The 18,989-nt window shown below is 47.2% G+C and overlaps 1 protein-coding gene across 6 annotated transcripts in view; it reads left to right on the plus strand.

Moving 5' to 3' along the window:
* The window catches only part of LOC110489093 (bromodomain-containing protein 8), a 32,261-nt gene that overhangs the window by 6,859 nt on the left and 6,413 nt on the right, over window positions 1-18,989 (plus strand). For 5 of the 6 annotated variants that reach the window (XM_021561664.2, XM_021561668.2, XM_021561665.2 and 2 more), the window contains 9 exons: window positions 52-243; window positions 1,054-1,150; window positions 2,084-2,116; window positions 5,750-5,904; window positions 6,035-6,481; window positions 6,570-6,769; window positions 7,011-7,103; window positions 7,191-7,259; window positions 7,411-7,696. In XM_021561664.2, the coding sequence (XP_021417339.2) occupies window positions 52-243; window positions 1,054-1,150; window positions 2,084-2,116; window positions 5,750-5,904; window positions 6,035-6,481; window positions 6,570-6,769; window positions 7,011-7,103; window positions 7,191-7,259; window positions 7,411-7,696 (1,572 nt within the window). The remainder of the gene's footprint in view (window positions 1-51; window positions 244-1,053; window positions 1,151-2,083; window positions 2,117-5,749; window positions 5,905-6,034; window positions 6,482-6,569; window positions 6,770-7,010; window positions 7,104-7,190; window positions 7,260-7,410; window positions 7,697-18,989) is intronic. The other variant, XM_021561667.2, reaches the window with a different exon arrangement.

Consider the following 18,989-nt stretch of genomic DNA (forward strand, 5'->3'; position numbering starts at 1 on the left):
CTATTAAATAGAGGAGGATGGGTTTTTTTCTCCCCCATTCTGTCCACGTAGGCCCAGGGGGTGGCTGTGTTTCTACCATCGTCAGATGCTCCAATGGCGCTGCCTAAGGAGGGCAGCCTTGGGTCTCTGGTAGATGACTCCCCACAGAAGAGGCTCCTTAGTCAGAAGTCCACGCCGCCTCCCTCCCCTCTCCTCTCAGAGCTGCTGAAGAAAGGAAGCCTGATTTCTGCTAGCCCCAGACTGGTGAGAAATACAGAGGGATTTAAAAAATGGATGATTTGCAGTAATAAGGGATGAAATTATTGGATTATTTTGTGTTATATTGGATTATATTGGATGGATCTGTTTTAGGGAGAGTCCAGATTAAGTTTGACTTCACAAGCTACTGGTGTTGGAAATTCCTGTTTCAATTTGATCACTCTCTTGTTGCTGAGAATGTTGCTGCACCGCAGGAAATGCAGATGAGCTCCGTGATTTACATAAATTCACTGAAAACCCACACTAACACATGGTTATATTAAAGCGGCAATCAGCAGTTGCTACATACATTTTTGGACTTATAAATGAATGATATGTACCCATTGATTCTTGAAGAATATAACTTCTAAATGCCTCATGAGCTTAGTTGAACTGTCATACCCCATCAGAACCCAAAATATAATCTTGTTTAACTCCAATATTTGTAAATAAAGCAAATGTAAACAAATGTAAACGGCATAGTCTCAAAATATGGTTAAAACTATGATTTTTTAGAGTGGTTACATTTCTCCAGCCCCATCCATCAGCTTTTTATCGAAACAAACTTTATTGTTTCAACTGCGAATTTCCCCTTTAACAGTATTGCACTTTTCATGTAGCCTACTTTTGGCCAGCTAATAGGCTAACCACAGATCACTCAATATTATGGACTAAACATTCAATACCTGTTGCTACCGAATTCTATTTCTGTGACCATAAAGGTCAAATTCAGATCCTACATCTGTACCAAGCCGCTCAGTAAAAACAGTTGAATCAGGGATATTGTGTGTTGTTGATGTAATCTCTCTGGATCAGGTGGTGGAGGGGGATGTTGCTGCTGCAGGACTGGCTAATGGAGGAGTTCCCACTACAACCTTTGATATCCCAGCAGGCTTTGAGGTCGCCAGCTCCGGTAACTATGGCAACCGTGATATAACCCGACACGCTAGCTGGCTGGCTGTTACGTGTTTGGGTTGATTGGTATTTTAGTTGAGTGCTATATGTGCTGGTGTGTGCTTCTGTGCTTTAAATGTTTTTTTAGAAGCAAAGTGTGTGACTTGGTCCTTTAGATGTACTTTGTTGTGTCCAACAGGAAACATTAGCCCCCCACTGCCCCACCCAACACAGTTTAAAACTGTCTCTCATCTGTTTCTCCTCCCCTCTCTCCCAAACCGTCTGTCTGTCAGTGTTTCTCTCTAAACCCAGCTGTCTCTCTCTCCCACATTGTCTGTCAGTGTTTCTCTCTAAACCCAGCTATCTCTCTCCCACATTGTCTGTCAGTGTTTCTCTCTAAACCCAGCTGTCTCTCTCTCCCACATTGTCTGTCAGTGTTTCTCTCTAAACCCAGCTGTCTCTCTCTCCCACATTGTCTGTCAGTGTTTCTCTCTAAACCCAGCTGTCTCTCTCTCCCACATTGTCTGTCAGTGTTTCTCTCTAAACCCAGCTGTCTCTCTCTCCCACATTGTCTGTCAGTGTTTCTCTCTAAACCCAGCTGTCTCTCTCTCCCACATTGTCTGTCAGTGTTTCTCTCTAAACCCAGCTGTCTCTCTCTCCCACATTGTCTGTCAGTGTTTCTCTCTAAACCCAGCTGTCTCTCTCTCCCACATTGTCTGTCAGTGTTTCTCTCTAAACCCAGCTGTCTCTCTCTCCCACATTGTCTGTCAGTGTTTCTCTCTAAACCCAGCTGTCTCTCTCTCCCACATTGTCTGTCAGTGTTTCTCTCTAAACCCAGCTGTCTCTCTCTCCCACATTGTCTGTCAGTGTTTCTCTCTAAACCCAGCTGTCTCTCTTTCCCACATTGTCTGTCAGTGTTTCTCTCTAAACCCAGCTGTCTCTCTCGCTCTAGAAAGGGAAGGAATATCTACAGTGGCAAGAAAAAGTATGTTGAACCCTTTGGAACTACCTGGATTTCTGCATACATTGGTCATAAAATTAGATCTGATCTTCATCTATCACAACAATAGACAAACACAGTCTGCTTAAACTAATAACACACAAGCAATTATATGTTTTAATGTTTTTATTGAACATCATGTAAACATTCACTGTGCAGGGTGGGAAAAGTATGTGAACCCTTGGATTTAATAACTGGTTGACCCTCCTTTGGCAACAATAACCACAACCAAACGTTTTCTGTAGTTGCGGATCAGACCTGCACAACGGTCAGGAGGAATTTTGGACCATTCATATTTACAAAACTGTTTCAGTTCAGCAATATTCTTAGGATGTCTGGTGTGAACTAGAGGTCGACCGATTATGATTTTTCAACGCCGATACCGATTATTGGAGGCCCAAGAAAAGCCGATACTGATTAATCGGCCGATTTAAAAAAATATATATATATATATAAAAAAACATTTTTATTGTATTTAATGTATTTGTAATAATGACAATTACAACAATACTGAATGAAAATGTATTTTAACTTAATATAATACATCAATAAAATCAATTTAGCCTCAAATAAATAATGAAACATGTTCAATTTGGTTTAAATAATGCAAAAACAAAGTGTTGGAGAAGAAAGTAAAAGTGCAATATGTGCCATGTAAAAAAGCTAACATTTAAGTTCCTCGCTCAGAACATGAGAACATATGAAAGCTGGTGGTTCCTTTTAACATGAGTCTTCAATATTCCCAGGTTGTAGTTGTTATAGAAATTATAGGACTATTAGGACTATTTCTCTCTATACAATTTGTATTTCATATACCTTTGACTATTGGATGTTATTATAGGCACTTTAGTATTGCCAGTGTAACAGTATAGCTTCCGTCCCTCTCCTCGCCCCTACCTGGGCTCGAACCAGGAACACATTGACAACAGCCACCCTCAAAGCAGCGTTACCCATGCAGAGCAAGGCAAACAACCACTCCAAGTCTCAGAGCGAGTGACGTTTGAAACGCTATTAGCGCGCACCCCGCTAACTAGCTAGCCATTTCACATCGGTTACACCAGCCTAATCTCGGGAGTTGATAGGGTTGAAGTCATAAACAGCCCAATGCTTTAAGCACAGCGAAGAGCTGCTGGCAAAACGCACTAAAGTGCTGTATGAATGAATGCTTACAAGCCTGCTGGTGCCTACCATCGCTCAGTCAGACTGCTCTATCAAATCATAGACTTAATTATAACATAATAACACACAGAAATACGAGCCTTAGGTCATTAATATGGTCGAATCCGGAAACTATCATCTCGAAAACAAGACGTTTATTCTTTCAGTGAAATACGGAACCGTTACGTATTTTATCTAACGGGTGGCATCCCTAAGTCTAAATATTCCTGTTACATTGCACAACCTTCAATGTTATGTCATAAATACGTAAAATTCTGGCAAATTAGGCGGGCCAAACTGTTGCATATACACTGACTCTGCGTGCAATGAACGCAAGAGAAGTGACACAATTTCACCTGGTTAATATTGCCTGCTAACCTGGATTTCTTTTAGCTAAATATGCAGGTTTAAAAATATATACTTCTGTGTATTGATTTTAAGAAATGCGTTGATGTTTACGGTTAGGTACAGTCGTGCAACGATTGTGCTTTTTCCGCAAATGCGCTTTTGTTAAATCATCCCCCGTTTGGCGAAGTTGTCTTTGTTAGGAATAAATAGTTTTCACAGTTCGCAATGAATCATGTTAGCAGGCAATATTAACTAAATATGCAGGTTTAAAAATATATACTTGTGTATTGATTTTAAGAAAGGCATTGATGTTTGTGGTTAGGTACACGTTGGAGCAACGACAGTCCTTTTTCGCGAATACGCACCGCATCGATTGTATGCAACGCAGGACACGCTAGATAAACTAGTAATATCATCAACCATGTGTAGTTAACTAGTGATTATGATTGATTGTTTAAATTTAATGCTAGCTAGCAACTTACCTTGGCTTCTTACTGCATTAGCGTAACAGGCAGTCTCCTCGTGGAGTGCAATGTAATCAGGTGGTTAGAGCGTTGGACTAGTTAACTGTAAGGTTGCAAGATTGAATCCCCAAGCTGACAAGGTAAAAATCTGTCATTTTGCCCCTGAACAAGGCAGTTAACCCACTGTTCCTAGGCCGTCATTGAAAATAAGAATGTGTTCTTAACTGACTTGCCTAGTTAAATAAAGGTGTTTTAAAAAATCGGCTAAATCGGTGTCCAATAATACCGATTTCCGATTGTTATGAAAACTTGAAATCGGCCCTAATTAATTGGCCATTCCAATTAATCGGTCGACCTCTAGTGTGAACTGCTCTCGAGGTCATGCCACAGCATTTTAAATCGGATTGAGGTCAGGACTCTAACTGGGCCACTCCAGAAGGCATATTTTCTTCAGTTGAAGCCATTCTGTTGTTGATTTACTTCTGTGTTTTGGGTCGTACATTCTCCTGAAAAATTAATTGGGAATTCATTTTTCTGTCGATGATAGCAAGTTGTCCAGGCCTTGAGGCAGCAAAGCAGTCTCAAACCATGATGCTCCCTCCACCATACTTTACAGTTGGGATGAGGTTTTGATGTTGGTGTGCTGGTCCTTTTTTTTCTCCACATATAATGTTGTGTGTTCCTTCCAAACAACTCAACTGGAGTTTCCTCTGCCCACAAAATATTTTGCCAGTAGCGCTGTGGAACATCCAGGTTCTCTTTTACGAACTTCAGACATGCAGCAGTGGGTTTTTTTTGGACAGCAGTGGCTTCTTCTGTGGTGTCCTCCCATGAACACCATTCTTGTTTAGTGTTTTACGTATCGTAGACTCGTCAACAGAGATGTTAGCATGTTCCAAAGATTTCTGTAAGTCTTTAGCTGACACTCTAGGATTCTTCTTAACCTCATTGAGCATTCTGCGCTGTGCTCTCTCTAGGGAGAATACCAACAGAGCTGAACTTTCTCCATTTATAGACAATTTGTCTAACCGTGGACTGATGAACATCAAGACTTTTAGAGATACTTTTGTAACCCTTTCTAGCTTTATGCAAGTCAACAATTCTTAATCTTAGGTCTTCTGAGATCTCTTTTGTTCGAGGCATGGTTCACATCAGGCAATGCTTCTTGTGAATAGCGAACTCAAATTTTGAGTTTTTTTTATAGGGCAGGGCAGCTCTAACCAACATCTCCAATCTCGTCTCATTGATTGGACTCCAGGTTAGCTGACTCCTGACTCCAATTAGCTTTTGGAGAAGTCATTAGCCTAGGGGTTCACATACTTTTCCCCAACCGACACTGAATGTTTAAATTATGTATTCGATATGGACAAGAAAAATAAAATAATTTGTGTGTTATTAGTTTAAGCACACTGTCTATTGTTGTGACTAAGATGAAGATCAGATTACATTTTCTGACTAATTTCTGACTATTTATGCAGAAATCCAGGTTATTCCAAAGGGTTCACATACTTTTTCTTGCACTGTATGTAAAGAGGAACATGCATCTGATTTCTACTCCCAGTGATACCGGTGTACTATTTGTGGTAACACATGCCTCTTTCTCTCTCTCTCTCTCTCTCTGTCTCTCTGTCTCTGTGTGTGTGTTCAGTCGGAGAGGCGGTAGTGAAAGCAGAGCTGGGTGAGGAGTTGGAGCTAGTGAAGGAGGCGGGGCTAGTGGAGGAGGACCTGGTAGCTGTTTCCTACATGGGGGATGAGCTGGACCTGGAGACAGTCGGAGACATCATCGCCATCATAGAGGAGAAGGTAAATAGTGTGGGGGGGTGCAGATTTTGACCTAGATATCTCTGTAGTAAGCGGTCTTGTTTGTGCGCACTCATCACAGTCCTCTCTCTGTGTGTGTATCTCTTTCTCTCTGTCTGTCTGTATTTCTCAGGTGGATGACTCTGTGGAGGCTCTAGATGCTGCAGCAGTGGAGGCTGCTCTCTCTCTCTGTGAGGAGGCTGTTTCTGCCGGCCACTCCCTCTCAGGCCCCTGGGAGGCCCATGACTTGAAGTCCTCAGAGCCTGGGCCCACGGTTCAGTCTGACCCCACACAGGGGCTTCAGGGTGGAGCGGGAGCTAACCCTGGGGTCCTGGAGCCAGATACAGAGAGTGGAAGGGGGGAAGCCAAGGAGGGATTAGAAACATTGGGGACAGTTGCTCCTTCTGTTGCCGCTGACGACAGCCTGGCAGGAAGTGAGGTCACAGAGGAAGGAGTTTTCACGGTGGAAGGAAGCCTGAGCACAGCTGTGAAGACTGAGAATGAGGAGTGGACCCAGCCAGAACCAAACACACCCTGCCTAGACTCAGAAGACAGTTCTGGATCAGGGAAAGAGTCCAAGGTAATTGTCATCTTTTCAGTAAAACTCACACACGCACATTTACCAAGTGCAGTTGAACTATCATCTCTCCTTGTGTATCTTTATGTAGGAAGTGAAGGATGAGGATGGAGGGAGCGACGGGGATCCTGATGAAGAGGTGGAGATGAAAGAGGAGTGTGGAGAGGGGGAGGGGCCCTACCTATCAGAGGTAGAACCGGCAGCCAGTGAGAGTGAGGATGGCTATGGCCCCTCCTCCCAACGCTACACCACAGCTGATTCGCTAGCCAGCAGCCCCGCCTCTTCTCAGTTGTAAGTTTCCAACCCTGGTCCTTGTATCCATGGCAACTCTTAATCTGAACATGCCATCACAAGCCTGAATAAAGCAAGTCAACTCAACCCTTAAAAATGCTTTTTGACCTATCCCCAAGATGAGGGGTGGTTTCTCTGTAGTAAGCTGTCTTGTGGGCTTTTCTGCACTATCATCACAATCCTGCCTGTCTCTCTCCCTCTATCATTCACCTACCCTCCTGTCTGTGGAACTCTCTCTCAGCTCGATATGTGGGGAGGATCAGGAGGCTGTTCAGGCTCAGAAGATCTGGAAGAAAGCCATCATGCTGGTGTGGAGAGCAGCAGCCAATCACAGGTCAGCTCTTAGACATATTGGCTGTTATTGGGCACATGGTTAAGGCACTGTAGGGTTTGCCTGATCTGTTGTTGTTATCTGTGACAGGTATGCCAGTGTGTTCCTCCAGTCTGTGTCTGATGACATCGCCCCTGGTTACCACAGCATTGTACACAGGTGAGAGTGCTATAAGAGAAAACTGCTTGTTTGCTGAATTATATGTTATGTACATATGCAAATAAAATCTATATGAACAATATAAGTACATACTAACCTTCCCCTCTAAAACACACACGCACACACTCCTCCCTAACACAACCACACACAGACCCATGGATCTGTCGGCCATCAAGAAGAGTATCGAGGCGGGTCAGATCCGTACGACAGCGGAGTTCCAGCGTGACATCATGCTGATGTTCCAGAATGCGGTGATGTACAACAGCTCTGACCACGATGTGTTCCACATGGCCCTGGAGATGCAGAGGGACGTTCTAGAACACGTGCAGCAGTTTCTGGCAACTCAGCTCATCATGCAGACCTCAGAGTCCTCAATCTCCACCAAGAGCCTCAGAGGCCGCGAGGGGGGCCGCAAGCCGGGGGAGCCAGTGGAGAAGGTAAAACTAGACTAGACACACACCTCAGCATCGACACCAACGAGCCAAGACATAGGACAGACTCTGTACCCATCTCGTGCCCCAATAATCTTATCTTGCCTCTCTCCTAACCTCCCTGCCATTACACTTCCTCTGTAGGAGCATGGAGCCTCTGTCTCCCCTCTCTATTACTACTGTCTGTCTACTGTCTCTCCTTTACTACTGTCTGTCTACTGTGTCTCCGTTACTACTGTCTGTCTACTCTCTCCTCTCCGTTACTACAGTCTGTCTACTGTCTCTCTCCTCTCCGTTACTACAGTCTGTCTACTGTCTCCTCTCCGTTACTACAGTCTGTCTACTGTCTCCTCTCCGTTACTACTGTCTGTCTACTGTCTCCTCTCCGTTACTACAGTCTGTCTACTGTCTCTCTCCTCTCCGTTACTACAGTCTGTCTACTGTCTCCTCTCCGTTACTACTGTCTGTCTACTGTCTCCTCTCCGTTACTACTGTCTGTCTACTCTCTCCTCTCCGTTACTACTGTCTGTCTACTGTCTCTCCTCTCCGTTACTACAGTCTGTCTACTGTCTCTCCTCTCCGTTACTACAGTCTGTCTACTGTCTCTCCTCTCCATTACTACTGTCTGTCTACTGTCTCTCCTTTACTACTGTCTGTCTACTGTGTCTCCGTTACTACTGTCTGTCTACTCTCTCCTCTCCGTTACTACTGTCTGTCTGTTACTACTGTCTCTCTGTTACTACTGTCTGTCTACTCTCTCCTCTCCGTTACTACTGTCTGTCTACTGTCTCTCCTCTCCATTACTACTGTCTGTCTACTGTCTCTCTCCTCTCCGTTACTACTGTCTGTCTACTCTCTCCTCTCCGTTACTACTGTCTGTCTACTGTCTCTCCTCTCCATTACTACTGTCTGTCTACTGTCTCTCCTCTCCATTACTACTGTCTGTCTACTGTCTCTCCTTTACTACTGTCTGTCTACTGTGTCTCCGTTACTACTGTCTGTCTACTCTCTCCTCTCCGTTACTACTGTCTGTCTACTGTCTCTCCCCTCTCCGTTACTACTGTCTGTCTACTGTCTCTCCCCTCTCCGTTACTACTGTCTGTCTGTTACTACTGTCTCTCTGTTACTACCGTCTGTCTACTGTCTCTCCTTTACTACTGTCTGTCTACTGTGTCTCCGTTACTACTGTCTGTCTACTCTCTCCTCTCCATTACTACTGTCTGTCTACTGTCTCTCCGTTACTACTGTCTGTCTACTGTCTCTCCGTTACTACTGTCTGTGTACTGTCTCTCCTTTACTACTGTCTGTCTACTGTGTCTCCGTTACTACCGTCTGTCTACTGTCTCTCCTTTACTACGGTCTGTCTACTGTGTCTCCATTACTACTGTCTGTCTACTGTCTCTCCTTTACTACTGTCTGTCTACTGTGTCTCCGTTACTACCGTCTGTCTACTGTGTCTCCGTTACTACCGTCTGTCTACTGTGTCTCCGTTACTACCGTCTGTCTACTGTGTCTCCGTTACTACCGTCTGTCTACTCTCTCCTCTCCGTTACTACCGTCTGTCTACTGTCTCTCCTCTCCGTTACTACCGTCTGTCTACTGTCTCCTCTCCCGTTACTACCGTCTGTCTTCTGTGTCTCCGTTACTACCGTCTGTCTACTCTCTCCTCTCCGTTACTACCGTCTGTCTACTCTCTCTCCTCTCCGTTACTACTGTCTGTCTACTGTGTCTCCGTTACTACCGTCTGTCTACTCTCTCCTCTCCGTTACTACCGTCTGTCTACTGTCTCTCCTCTCCGTTACTACCGTCTGTCTACTGTCTCCTCTCCCGTTACTACCGTCTGTCTACTGTGTCTATCCTCTCCGTTACTACTGTCTGTCTACTCTCTCTCCTCTCCTTTACTACCGTCTGTCTACTGTGTCTGTCTACTGTGTCTCCTCCCCGTTACTACCGTCTGTCTACTGTCTCTCCTCTCCGTTACTACAGTCTGTCTACTGTCTCTCCTCTCCCGTTACTACCGTCTGTCTACTGTCTCTCCGTTACTACCGTCTGTCTACTGTCTCTCCTCTCCGTTACTACAGTCTGTCTACTGTCTCCTCTCTCCGTTCCTACTGTCTCTCTACTGTCTCTCTCCTCTCCGTTACTACCGTCTCTCTACTGTCTCTCCCCTTTCCGTTACTACAGTCTGTCTACTGTCTCCTCTCTCCGTTGCTACTGTCTGTCTACTGTCTCCTCTCTCCGTTGCTACTGTCTGTCTACTGTCTCTCCTCTCTCCGTTGCTACTGTCTGTCTACTGTATCTCTCCTCTCCGTTACTACCGTCTCTCTACTGTCTCTCTCCTCTCCATTACTACCGTCTGTCTACTGTCTCTCCTCTCCGTTACTACCGTCTCTCTGTCTCTCCTCTCCGTTACTACTGTCTGTCTACTGTGTCTCCATTACTACCGTCTGTCTACTCTCTCCTCTCCGTTACTACCGCCTCTCTACTGTCTCTCCTCTCCGTTACTACCGTCTGTCTACTGTTGTCCCCCTCTCCGTTACTACCGTATGTATACTGACTCTCCCCTCTCCGTTACTACCGTCTGGCTGTCTCTCCCCTCTCTGTTACTACTGTCTCTCCCCTCTCTGTTTCTACTGTCTCTCCTCTCTCCGTTACTACTGTCTGTCTACTGTCTCCTCTCTCCGTTCCTACAGTCTGTCTACTGACTCTCCTCTCCGTTACTACCGTCTGTCTACTGTCTCTCCTCTCCGTTACTACCGTCTGTCTACTGTCTCTCTCCTCTCCGTTACTACTGTCTGTCTACTGTCTCCCCTCTCCGTTAATACCGTCTGTCTACTGTCTCTTCTCTCCGTTCCTACTGTCTGTCTACTGTCTCTCTCCTCTCCGTTAATACCGTCTGTCTACTGTCTCTCCCCTCTCCGTTACTACAGTCTGTCTACTGTCTCCCCTCTCCGTTGCTACTGTCTGTCTACTGTCTCTCTCCTCTCCGTTACTACCGTCTGTCTACTGTCTCTCTCCTCTCCGTTACTAACCTCTCTCTACTGTCTCGTCTCTCCGTTACTACCGTCTGTCTACTGTCTCTCCCCTCTCCGTTACTACAGTCTGTCTACTGTCTCTCTCCTCTCCGTTAATACCGTCTGTCTACTGTCTCTCCCCTCTCCGTTACTACAGTCTGTCTACTGTCTCCCCTCTCCGTTGCTACTGTCTGTCTACTGTCTCTCTCCTCTCCGTTACTACCGTCTGTCTACTGTCTCTCTCCTCTCCTTTACTAACGTCTCTCTACTGTCTCGTCTCTCCGTTACTACCGTCTGTCTACTGTCTCTCCCCTCTCCGTTACTACAGTCTGTCTACTGTCTCCCCTCTCCGTTCCTACTGTCTGTCTACTGTCTCTCCCCTCTCCGTTACTACTGTCTGTCTACTGTCTCTCCTTTACTACTGTCTGTCTACTGTGTCTCCGTTACTACCGTCTGTCTACTCTCTCCTCTCCGTTAATACCGTCTGTCTACTGTCTCTCTCCTCTCCGTTACTACTGTCTGTCTACTGTCTCTCTCCTCTCCGTTAATACCGTCTGTCTACTGTCTCTCTCCTCTCCGTTACTACTGTCTGTCTACTGTCTCTCTCCTCTCCGTTACTACCGTCTGTCTACTGTGTCTCCTCTCCCGTTACTACCGTCTGTCTACTGTGTCTCCTCTCCCGTTACTACCGTCTGTTACTGTCTCTCCTCTCCGTTACTACCGTCTGTCTACTGTCTCTCCTCTCCGTTACTACCGTCTGTCTACTATGTCTCCGTTTCTACCGTCTGTCTACTCTCTCCTCTCCGTTACTACCGTCTGTCTACTGTCTCTCCTCTCCGTTACTACCGTCTGTCTACTGTCTCTCTCCTCTCCGTTACTACCGTCTGTCTACTGTCTCTCCGTTACTACCGTCTGTCTACTGTCTCTCCTCTCCGTTACTACCGTCTGTCTACTGTCTCCTCTCTCTGTTCCTACTGTCTGTCTACTGTCTCTCTCCTCTCCGTTACTACAGTCTGTCTACTGACTCTATCCTCTCCGTTACTACTGTCTGTCTACTGTCTCTCCTCTCCGTTACTACCGTCTGTCTACTCTCTCCTCTCCGTTACTACTGTCTCTCCTCTCCGTTACTTCTGTCTGTCTACTGTGTCTCCTTTACTATTGTCTGTCTACTGTCTCTCCGTTACTACTGTCTGTCTACTGTGTCTCCGTTACTACTGTCTGTCTACTCTCTCCTCTCCGTTACTACTGTCTGTCTACTGTCTCTCCCCTCTCCGTTACTACTGTCTGTCTACTGTCTCCTCTCCGTTACTACCGTCTCTCTGTCTCTCCTCTCTCCGTTACTACAGTCTGTCTACTGTCTCCTCTCTCCTTTGCTACTGTCTGTCTGCTGTCTCTCTCCTCTCCGTTCCTACTGTCTGTCTACTGTCTCTCTCCTCTCCGTTACTACCGTCTCTCTGTCTCTCCTCTCTCCGTTACTACCGTCTGTCTACTGTCTCTCCTCTCCGTTACTACCGTCTCTCTACTGTCTCTCTCCTCTCCGTTACTACCGTCTCTCTACTGTCTCTCTCCTCTCCGTTACTACCGTCTGTCTACTGTCTCTCCTCTCCGTTACTACAGTCTGTCTACTGACTCTCTCCTCTCCGTTACTACCGTCTGCTACTGTCTCTCCTCTCCGTTACTACCGTCTCTCTACTGTCTCTTCTCTCCGTTACTACCGTTTGTCTACTGTTGCCCCCCTCTCCGTTACTACCGTATGTATACTGACTCTCCCCTCTCCGTTACTACCGTCTGGCTGTCTCTCCCCTCTCTGTTACTACTGTCTCTCCCCTCTCTGTTTCTACTGTCTCTCCTCTCTCTGTTACTACTCTGTCTACTGTCTCCTCTCTCCGTTCCTACCGTCTGTCTACTTACTCTCTCCTCTCCGTTAATACAGTCTGTCTACTGTCTCCTCTCTCCGTTGCTACTGTCTGTCTGCTGTCTCTCTCCTCTCCGTTACTACCGTCTGTCTGCTGTCTCTCTCCTCTCCGTTTCTACCGTCTGTCTACTGTCTCTCCTCTCCGTTACTACCGTCTCTCTACTGTCTCTCCTCTCCGTTACTACCGTCTGTCTACTGACTCTCCCCTCTCCGTTACTACCGTCTGTCTACTGTCTCTCCTCTCCGTTACTACTGTTTGTCTACTGTGTCTCCTTTACTATTGTCTGTCTACTGTCTCTCCGTTACTACTGTCTGTCTACTGTGTCTCCGTTACTACCGTCTCTCTACTGTCTCTCCCCTTTCCGTTACTACAGTCTGTCTACTGTCTCCTCTCTCCGTTGCTACTGTCTGTCTACTGTCTCCTCTCTCCGTTGCTACTGTCTGTCTACTGTCTCTCCTCTCTCCGTTGCTACTGTCTGTCTACTGTATCTCTCCTCTCCGTTACTACCGTCTCTCTACTGTCTCTCTCCTCTCCATTACTACCGTCTGTCTACTGTCTCTCCTCTCCGTTACTACCGTCTCTCTGTCTCTCCTCTCCGTTACTACTGTCTGTCTACTGTGTCTCCATTACTACCGTCTGTCTACTCTCTCCTCTCCGTTACTACCGCCTCTCTACTGTCTCTCCTCTCCGTTACTACCGTCTGTCTACTGTTGTCCCCCTCTCCGTTACTACCGTATGTATACTGACTCTCCCCTCTCCGTTACTACCGTCTGGCTGTCTCTCCCCTCTCTGTTACTACTGTCTCTCCCCTCTCTGTTTCTACTGTCTCTCCTCTCTCCGTTACTACTGTCTGTCTACTGTCTCCTCTCTCCGTTCCTACAGTCTGTCTACTGACTCTCCTCTCCGTTACTACCGTCTGTCTACTGTCTCTCCTCTCCGTTACTACCGTCTGTCTACTGTCTCTCCGTTACTACTGTCTGTCTACTGTCTCTCCGTTAATACCGTCTGTCTACTGTCTCTCCCCTCTCCGTTACTACAGTCTGTCTACTGTCTCCCCTCTCCGTTGCTACTGTCTGTCTACTGTCTCTCTCCTCTCCGTTACTACCGTCTGTCTACTGTCTCTCTCCTCTCCGTTACTAACGTCTCTCTACTGTCTCGTCTCTCCGTTACTACCGTCTGTCTACTGTCTCTCCCCTCTCCGTTACTACAGTCTGTCTACTGTCTCTCTCCTCTCCGTTAATACCGTCTGTCTACTGTCTCTCCCCTCTCCGTTACTACAGTCTGTCTACTGTCTCCCCTCTCCGTTGCTACTGTCTGTCTACTGTCTCTCTCCTCTCCGTTACTACCGTCTGTCTACTGTCTCTCTCCTCTCCTTTACTAACGTCTCTCTACTGTCTCGTCTCTCCGTTACTACCGTCTGTCTACTGTCTCTCCCCTCTCCGTTACTACAGTCTGTCTACTGTCTCCCCTCTCCGTTCCTACTGTCTGTCTACTGTCTCTCCCCTCTCCGTTACTACTGTCTGTCTACTGTCTCTCCTTTACTACTGTCTGTCTACTGTGTCTCCGTTACTACCGTCTGTCTACTCTCTCCTCTCCGTTAATACCGTCTGTCTACTGTCTCTCTCCTCTCCGTTACTACTGTCTGTCTACTGTCTCTCTCCTCTCCGTTAATACCGTCTGTCTACTGTCTCTCTCCTCTCCGTTACTACTGTCTGTCTACTGTCTCTCTCCTCTCCGTTACTACCGTCTGTCTACTGTGTCTCCTCTCCCGTTACTACCGTCTGTCTACTGTGTCTCCTCTCCCGTTACTACCGTCTGTTACTGTCTCTCCTCTCCGTTACTACCGTCTGTCTACTGTCTCTCCTCTCCGTTACTACCGTCTGTCTACTATGTCTCCGTTTCTACCGTCTGTCTACTCTCTCCTCTCCGTTACTACTGTCTGTCTACTGTCTCTCCTCTCCGTTACTACCGTCTGTCTACTGTCTCTCCGTTACTACCGTCTGTCTACTGTCTCTCCTCTCCGTTACTACCGTCTGTCTACTGTCTCCTCTCTCTGTTCCTACTGTCTGTCTACTGTCTCTCTCCTCTCCGTTACTACAGTCTGTCTACTGACTCTATCCTCTCCGTTACTACTGTCTGTCTACTGTCTCTCCTCTCCGTTACTACCGTCTGTCTACTCTCTCCTCTCCGTTACTACTGTCTCTCCTCTCCGTTACTTCTGTCTGTCTACTGTGTCTCCTTTACTATTGTCTGTCTACTGTCTCTCCGTTACTACTGTCTGTCTACTGTGTCTCCGTTACTACTGTCTGTCTACTCTCTCCTCTCCGTTACTACTGTCTGTCTACTGTCTCTCCCCTCTCCGTTACTACTGTCTGTCTACTGTCTCCTCTCCGTTACTACCGTCTCTCTGTCTCTCCTCTCTCCGTTACTACAGTCTGTCTACTGTCTCCTCTCTCCTTTGCTACTGTCTGTCTGCTGTCTCTCTCCTCTCCGTTCCTACTGTCTGTCTACTGTCTCTCTCCTCTCCGTTACTACCGTCTCTCTGTCTCTCCTCTCTCCGTTACTACCGTCTGTCTACTGTCTCTCCTCTCCGTTACTACCGTCTCTCTACTGTCTCTCTCCTCTCCGTTACTACCGTCTCTCTACTGTCTCTCTCCTCTCCGTTACTACCGTCTGTCTACTGTCTCTCCTCTCCGTTACTACAGTCTGTCTACTGACTCTCTCCTCTCCGTTACTACCGTCTGCTACTGTCTCTCCTCTCCGTTACTACCGTCTCTCTACTGTCTCTTCTCTCCGTTACTACCGTTTGTCTACTGTTGCCCCCCTCTCCGTTACTACCGTATGTATACTGACTCTCCCCTCTCCGTTACTACCGTCTGGCTGTCTCTCCCCTCTCTGTTACTACTGTCTCTCCCCTCTCTGTTTCTACTGTCTCTCCTCTCTCTGTTACTACTCTGTCTACTGTCTCCTCTCTCCGTTCCTACCGTCTGTCTACTTACTCTCTCCTCTCCGTTAATACAGTCTGTCTACTGTCTCCTCTCTCCGTTGCTACTGTCTGTCTGCTGTCTCTCTCCTCTCCGTTACTACCGTCTGTCTGCTGTCTCTCTCCTCTCCGTTTCTACCGTCTGTCTACTGTCTCTCCTCTCCGTTACTACCGTCTCTCTACTGTCTCTCCTCTCCGTTACTACCGTCTGTCTACTGACTCTCCCCTCTCCGTTACTACCGTCTGTCTACTGTCTCTCCTCTCCGTTACTACTGTTTGTCTACTGTGTCTCCTTTACTATTGTCTGTCTACTGTCTCTCCGTTACTACTGTCTGTCTACTGTGTCTCCGTTACTACCGTCTCTCTACTGTCTCTCCCCTTTCCGTTACTACAGTCTGTCTACTGTCTCCTCTCTCCGTTGCTACTGTCTGTCTACTGTCTCCTCTCTCCGTTGCTACTGTCTGTCTACTGTCTCTCCTCTCTCCGTTGCTACTGTCTGTCTACTGTATCTCTCCTCTCCGTTACTACCGTCTCTCTGTCTCTCCTCTCCGTTACTACTGTCTGTCTACTGTGTCTCCATTACTACCGTCTGTCTACTCTCTCCTCTCCGTTACTACCGCCTCTCTACTGTCTCTCCTCTCCGTTACTACCGTCTGTCTACTGTTGTCCCCCTCTCCGTTACTACCGTATGTATACTGACTCTCCCCTCTCCGTTACTACCGTCTGGCTGTCTCTCCCCTCTCTGTTACTACTGTCTCTCCCCTCTCTGTTTCTACTGTCTCTCCTCTCTCCGTTACTACTGTCTGTCTACTGTCTCCTCTCTCCGTTCCTACAGTCTGTCTACTGACTCTCCTCTCCGTTACTACCGTCTGTCTGTCTCTCCTCTCCGTTACTACCGTCTGTCTACTGTCTCTCTCCTCTCCGTTACTACTGTCTGTCTACTCTCTCTCCCCTCTCCGTTAATACCGTCTGTCTACTGTCTCCTCTCTCCGTTCCTACTGTCTGTCTACTGTCTCTCTCCTCTCCGTTAATACCGTCTGTCTACTGTCTCTCCCCTCTCCGTTACTACAGTCTGTCTACTGTCTCCCCTCTCCGTTGCTACTGTCTGTCTACTGTCTCTCTCCTCTCCGTTACTACCGTCTGTCTACTGTCTCTCTCCTCTCCGTTACTAACGTCTCTCTACTGTCTCGTCTCTCCGTTACTACCGTCTGTCTACTGTCTCTCCCCTCTCCGTTACTACAGTCTGTCTACTGTCTCTCTCCTCTCCGTTAATACCGTCTGTCTACTGTCTCTCCCCTCTCCGTTACTACAGTCTGTCTACTGTCTCCCCTCTCCGTTGCTACTGTCTGTCTACTGTCTCTCTCCTCTCCGTTACTACCGTCTGTCTACTGTCTCTCTCCTCTCCGTTACTACCGTCTGTCTACTGTCTCTCTCCTCTCCGTTACTACCGTCTCTCTACTGTCTCTCCTCTCCGTTACTACTGTTTGTCTACTGTGTCTCCTTTACTATTGTCTGTCTACTGTCTCTCCGTTACTACTGTCTGTACTGTGTCTCCGTTACTACTGTCTGTCTACTGTGTCTCCGTTACTACTGTCTGTCTACTGTCTCTCCCCTCTCCGTTACTACAGTCTGTCTACTGTCTCCTCTGTCTGTCTACTGTCTCTCCTCTCCGTTACTACCGTCTGTCTACTGTCTCCTCTGTCTGTCTACTGTCTCTCCTCTCCGTTACTACCGTCTGTCTACTGTCTCTCCTCTCCGTTACTACCGTATGTCTACTGACTCTCTCCTCTCCGTTACTACCGTATGTCTACTGTCTCTCCTCTCCGTTACTACCGTCTGTCTACTGTCTCTCCTCTCCGTTACTACCGTATGTCTACTGACTCTCTCCTCTCCGTTACTACCGTATGTCTACTGACTCTCTCCTCTCCGTTACTACCGTCTGTCTGCTGTCTCTCTCCTCTCCGTTACTACTGTCTGTCTACTGTCTCTCTCCTCCGTTTCTACCGTCTCCCTACTGTCTCTCCTCTCCGTTACTACCGTCTGTCTACTGTCTCTCTCCTCTCCGTTACTACCGTCTCTCTACTGTCTCTCCTCTCCGTTACTACCGTCTGTCTACTGTCTCTCCTCTCCGTTACTACCGTCTGTCTGCTGTCTCTCCTCTCGGTTACTACCGTCTGTCTGCTGTCTCTCCTCTCCGTTACTACCGTCTGTCTGCTGTCACTCCCCTCTCTGTTACTACCGTCTGTCTACTGTCGGCCCCCTCTCCATTACTACTGTCTACTATCGCTCCCCTCTCTGTTACTACCGTCTGTATACTGTCTCCGTTACTACCGTTTGTCTACTGTCTCTCTCCTCTCCGTTACTACCGTCTGTCTACTGTCTCCGTTACTACCGTTTGTCTACTGTCTCTCTCCTCTCCGTTACTACCGTCTGTCTACTGTCTCCGTTACTACCGTTTGTCTACTGTCTCTCTCCTCTCCATTACTTCAGTCTGTCTACTGTCTCTCCTCTCCGTTACTACTATCTGCCTACTGTCTCTCTCCTCTCCATTACTACAGTCTGTCTACTGTCTCTCCTCTCCGTTACTACCGGCTGTCTACTGTCGCTCCCCTCTCCGTTACTACTGTCTACTGTCTCCGTTACTACTGTCTACTGTCTCCATTACTACTGTCTACTGTCTCCATTACTACCGTTTGTCTACTGTCTACCTTACTACCGTTTGTCTACTGTCTCCGTTACTACTGTCGCTCCCCTGTCCGTTACTACTGTCTCCGTTACTACTGTCTACTGTCTCCGTTACTACTGTCTACTGTCGCTCCCCTCTCCATTACTACTGTCTACGTTACTATTGTCTACTGTCGCTCCCCTCTCCGTTTCTACTGTCTCCGTTACTACTGTCTACTATCGCTCCCCTCTCCGTGTCTACTGTCTCCGTTACTACTGTCTACTGTCTCCGTTACTACTGTCTACTGTCTCCGTTACTACTGTCTACTGTCTCCGTTACTACTGTCTACTGCCTCCGTTACAACTGTCTACTGTCTCCGTTACTACTGTCTACTGTCGCTCCCCTCTCCATTACTACTGTCTACGTTACTATTGTCTACTGTCGCTCCCCTCTCGTTTTCTACTGTCTCCGTTACTACTGTCTACTATCGCTCCCCTCTCCGTGTCTACTGTCTCCGTTACTACTGTCTACTGTAGTCGCTCCCCTCTCCGTTACTACTGTCTCCGTTACTACTGTCTACTGTCTCCGTTACTACTGTCTACTGTAGTCGCTCCCCTCTCCGTTACTACTGTCTCCGTTACTATTGTCTACTGTCTCCGTTACTACTGTCTACTATCGCTCCCCTCTCCGTGTCTACTGTCTCCGTTACTACTGTCTACTG

Source organism: Oncorhynchus mykiss, chromosome 14 (genome assembly GCF_013265735.2).
Source record: "Oncorhynchus mykiss isolate Arlee chromosome 14, USDA_OmykA_1.1, whole genome shotgun sequence".
Lineage (NCBI taxonomy): Eukaryota > Metazoa > Chordata > Actinopteri > Salmoniformes > Salmonidae > Oncorhynchus > Oncorhynchus mykiss.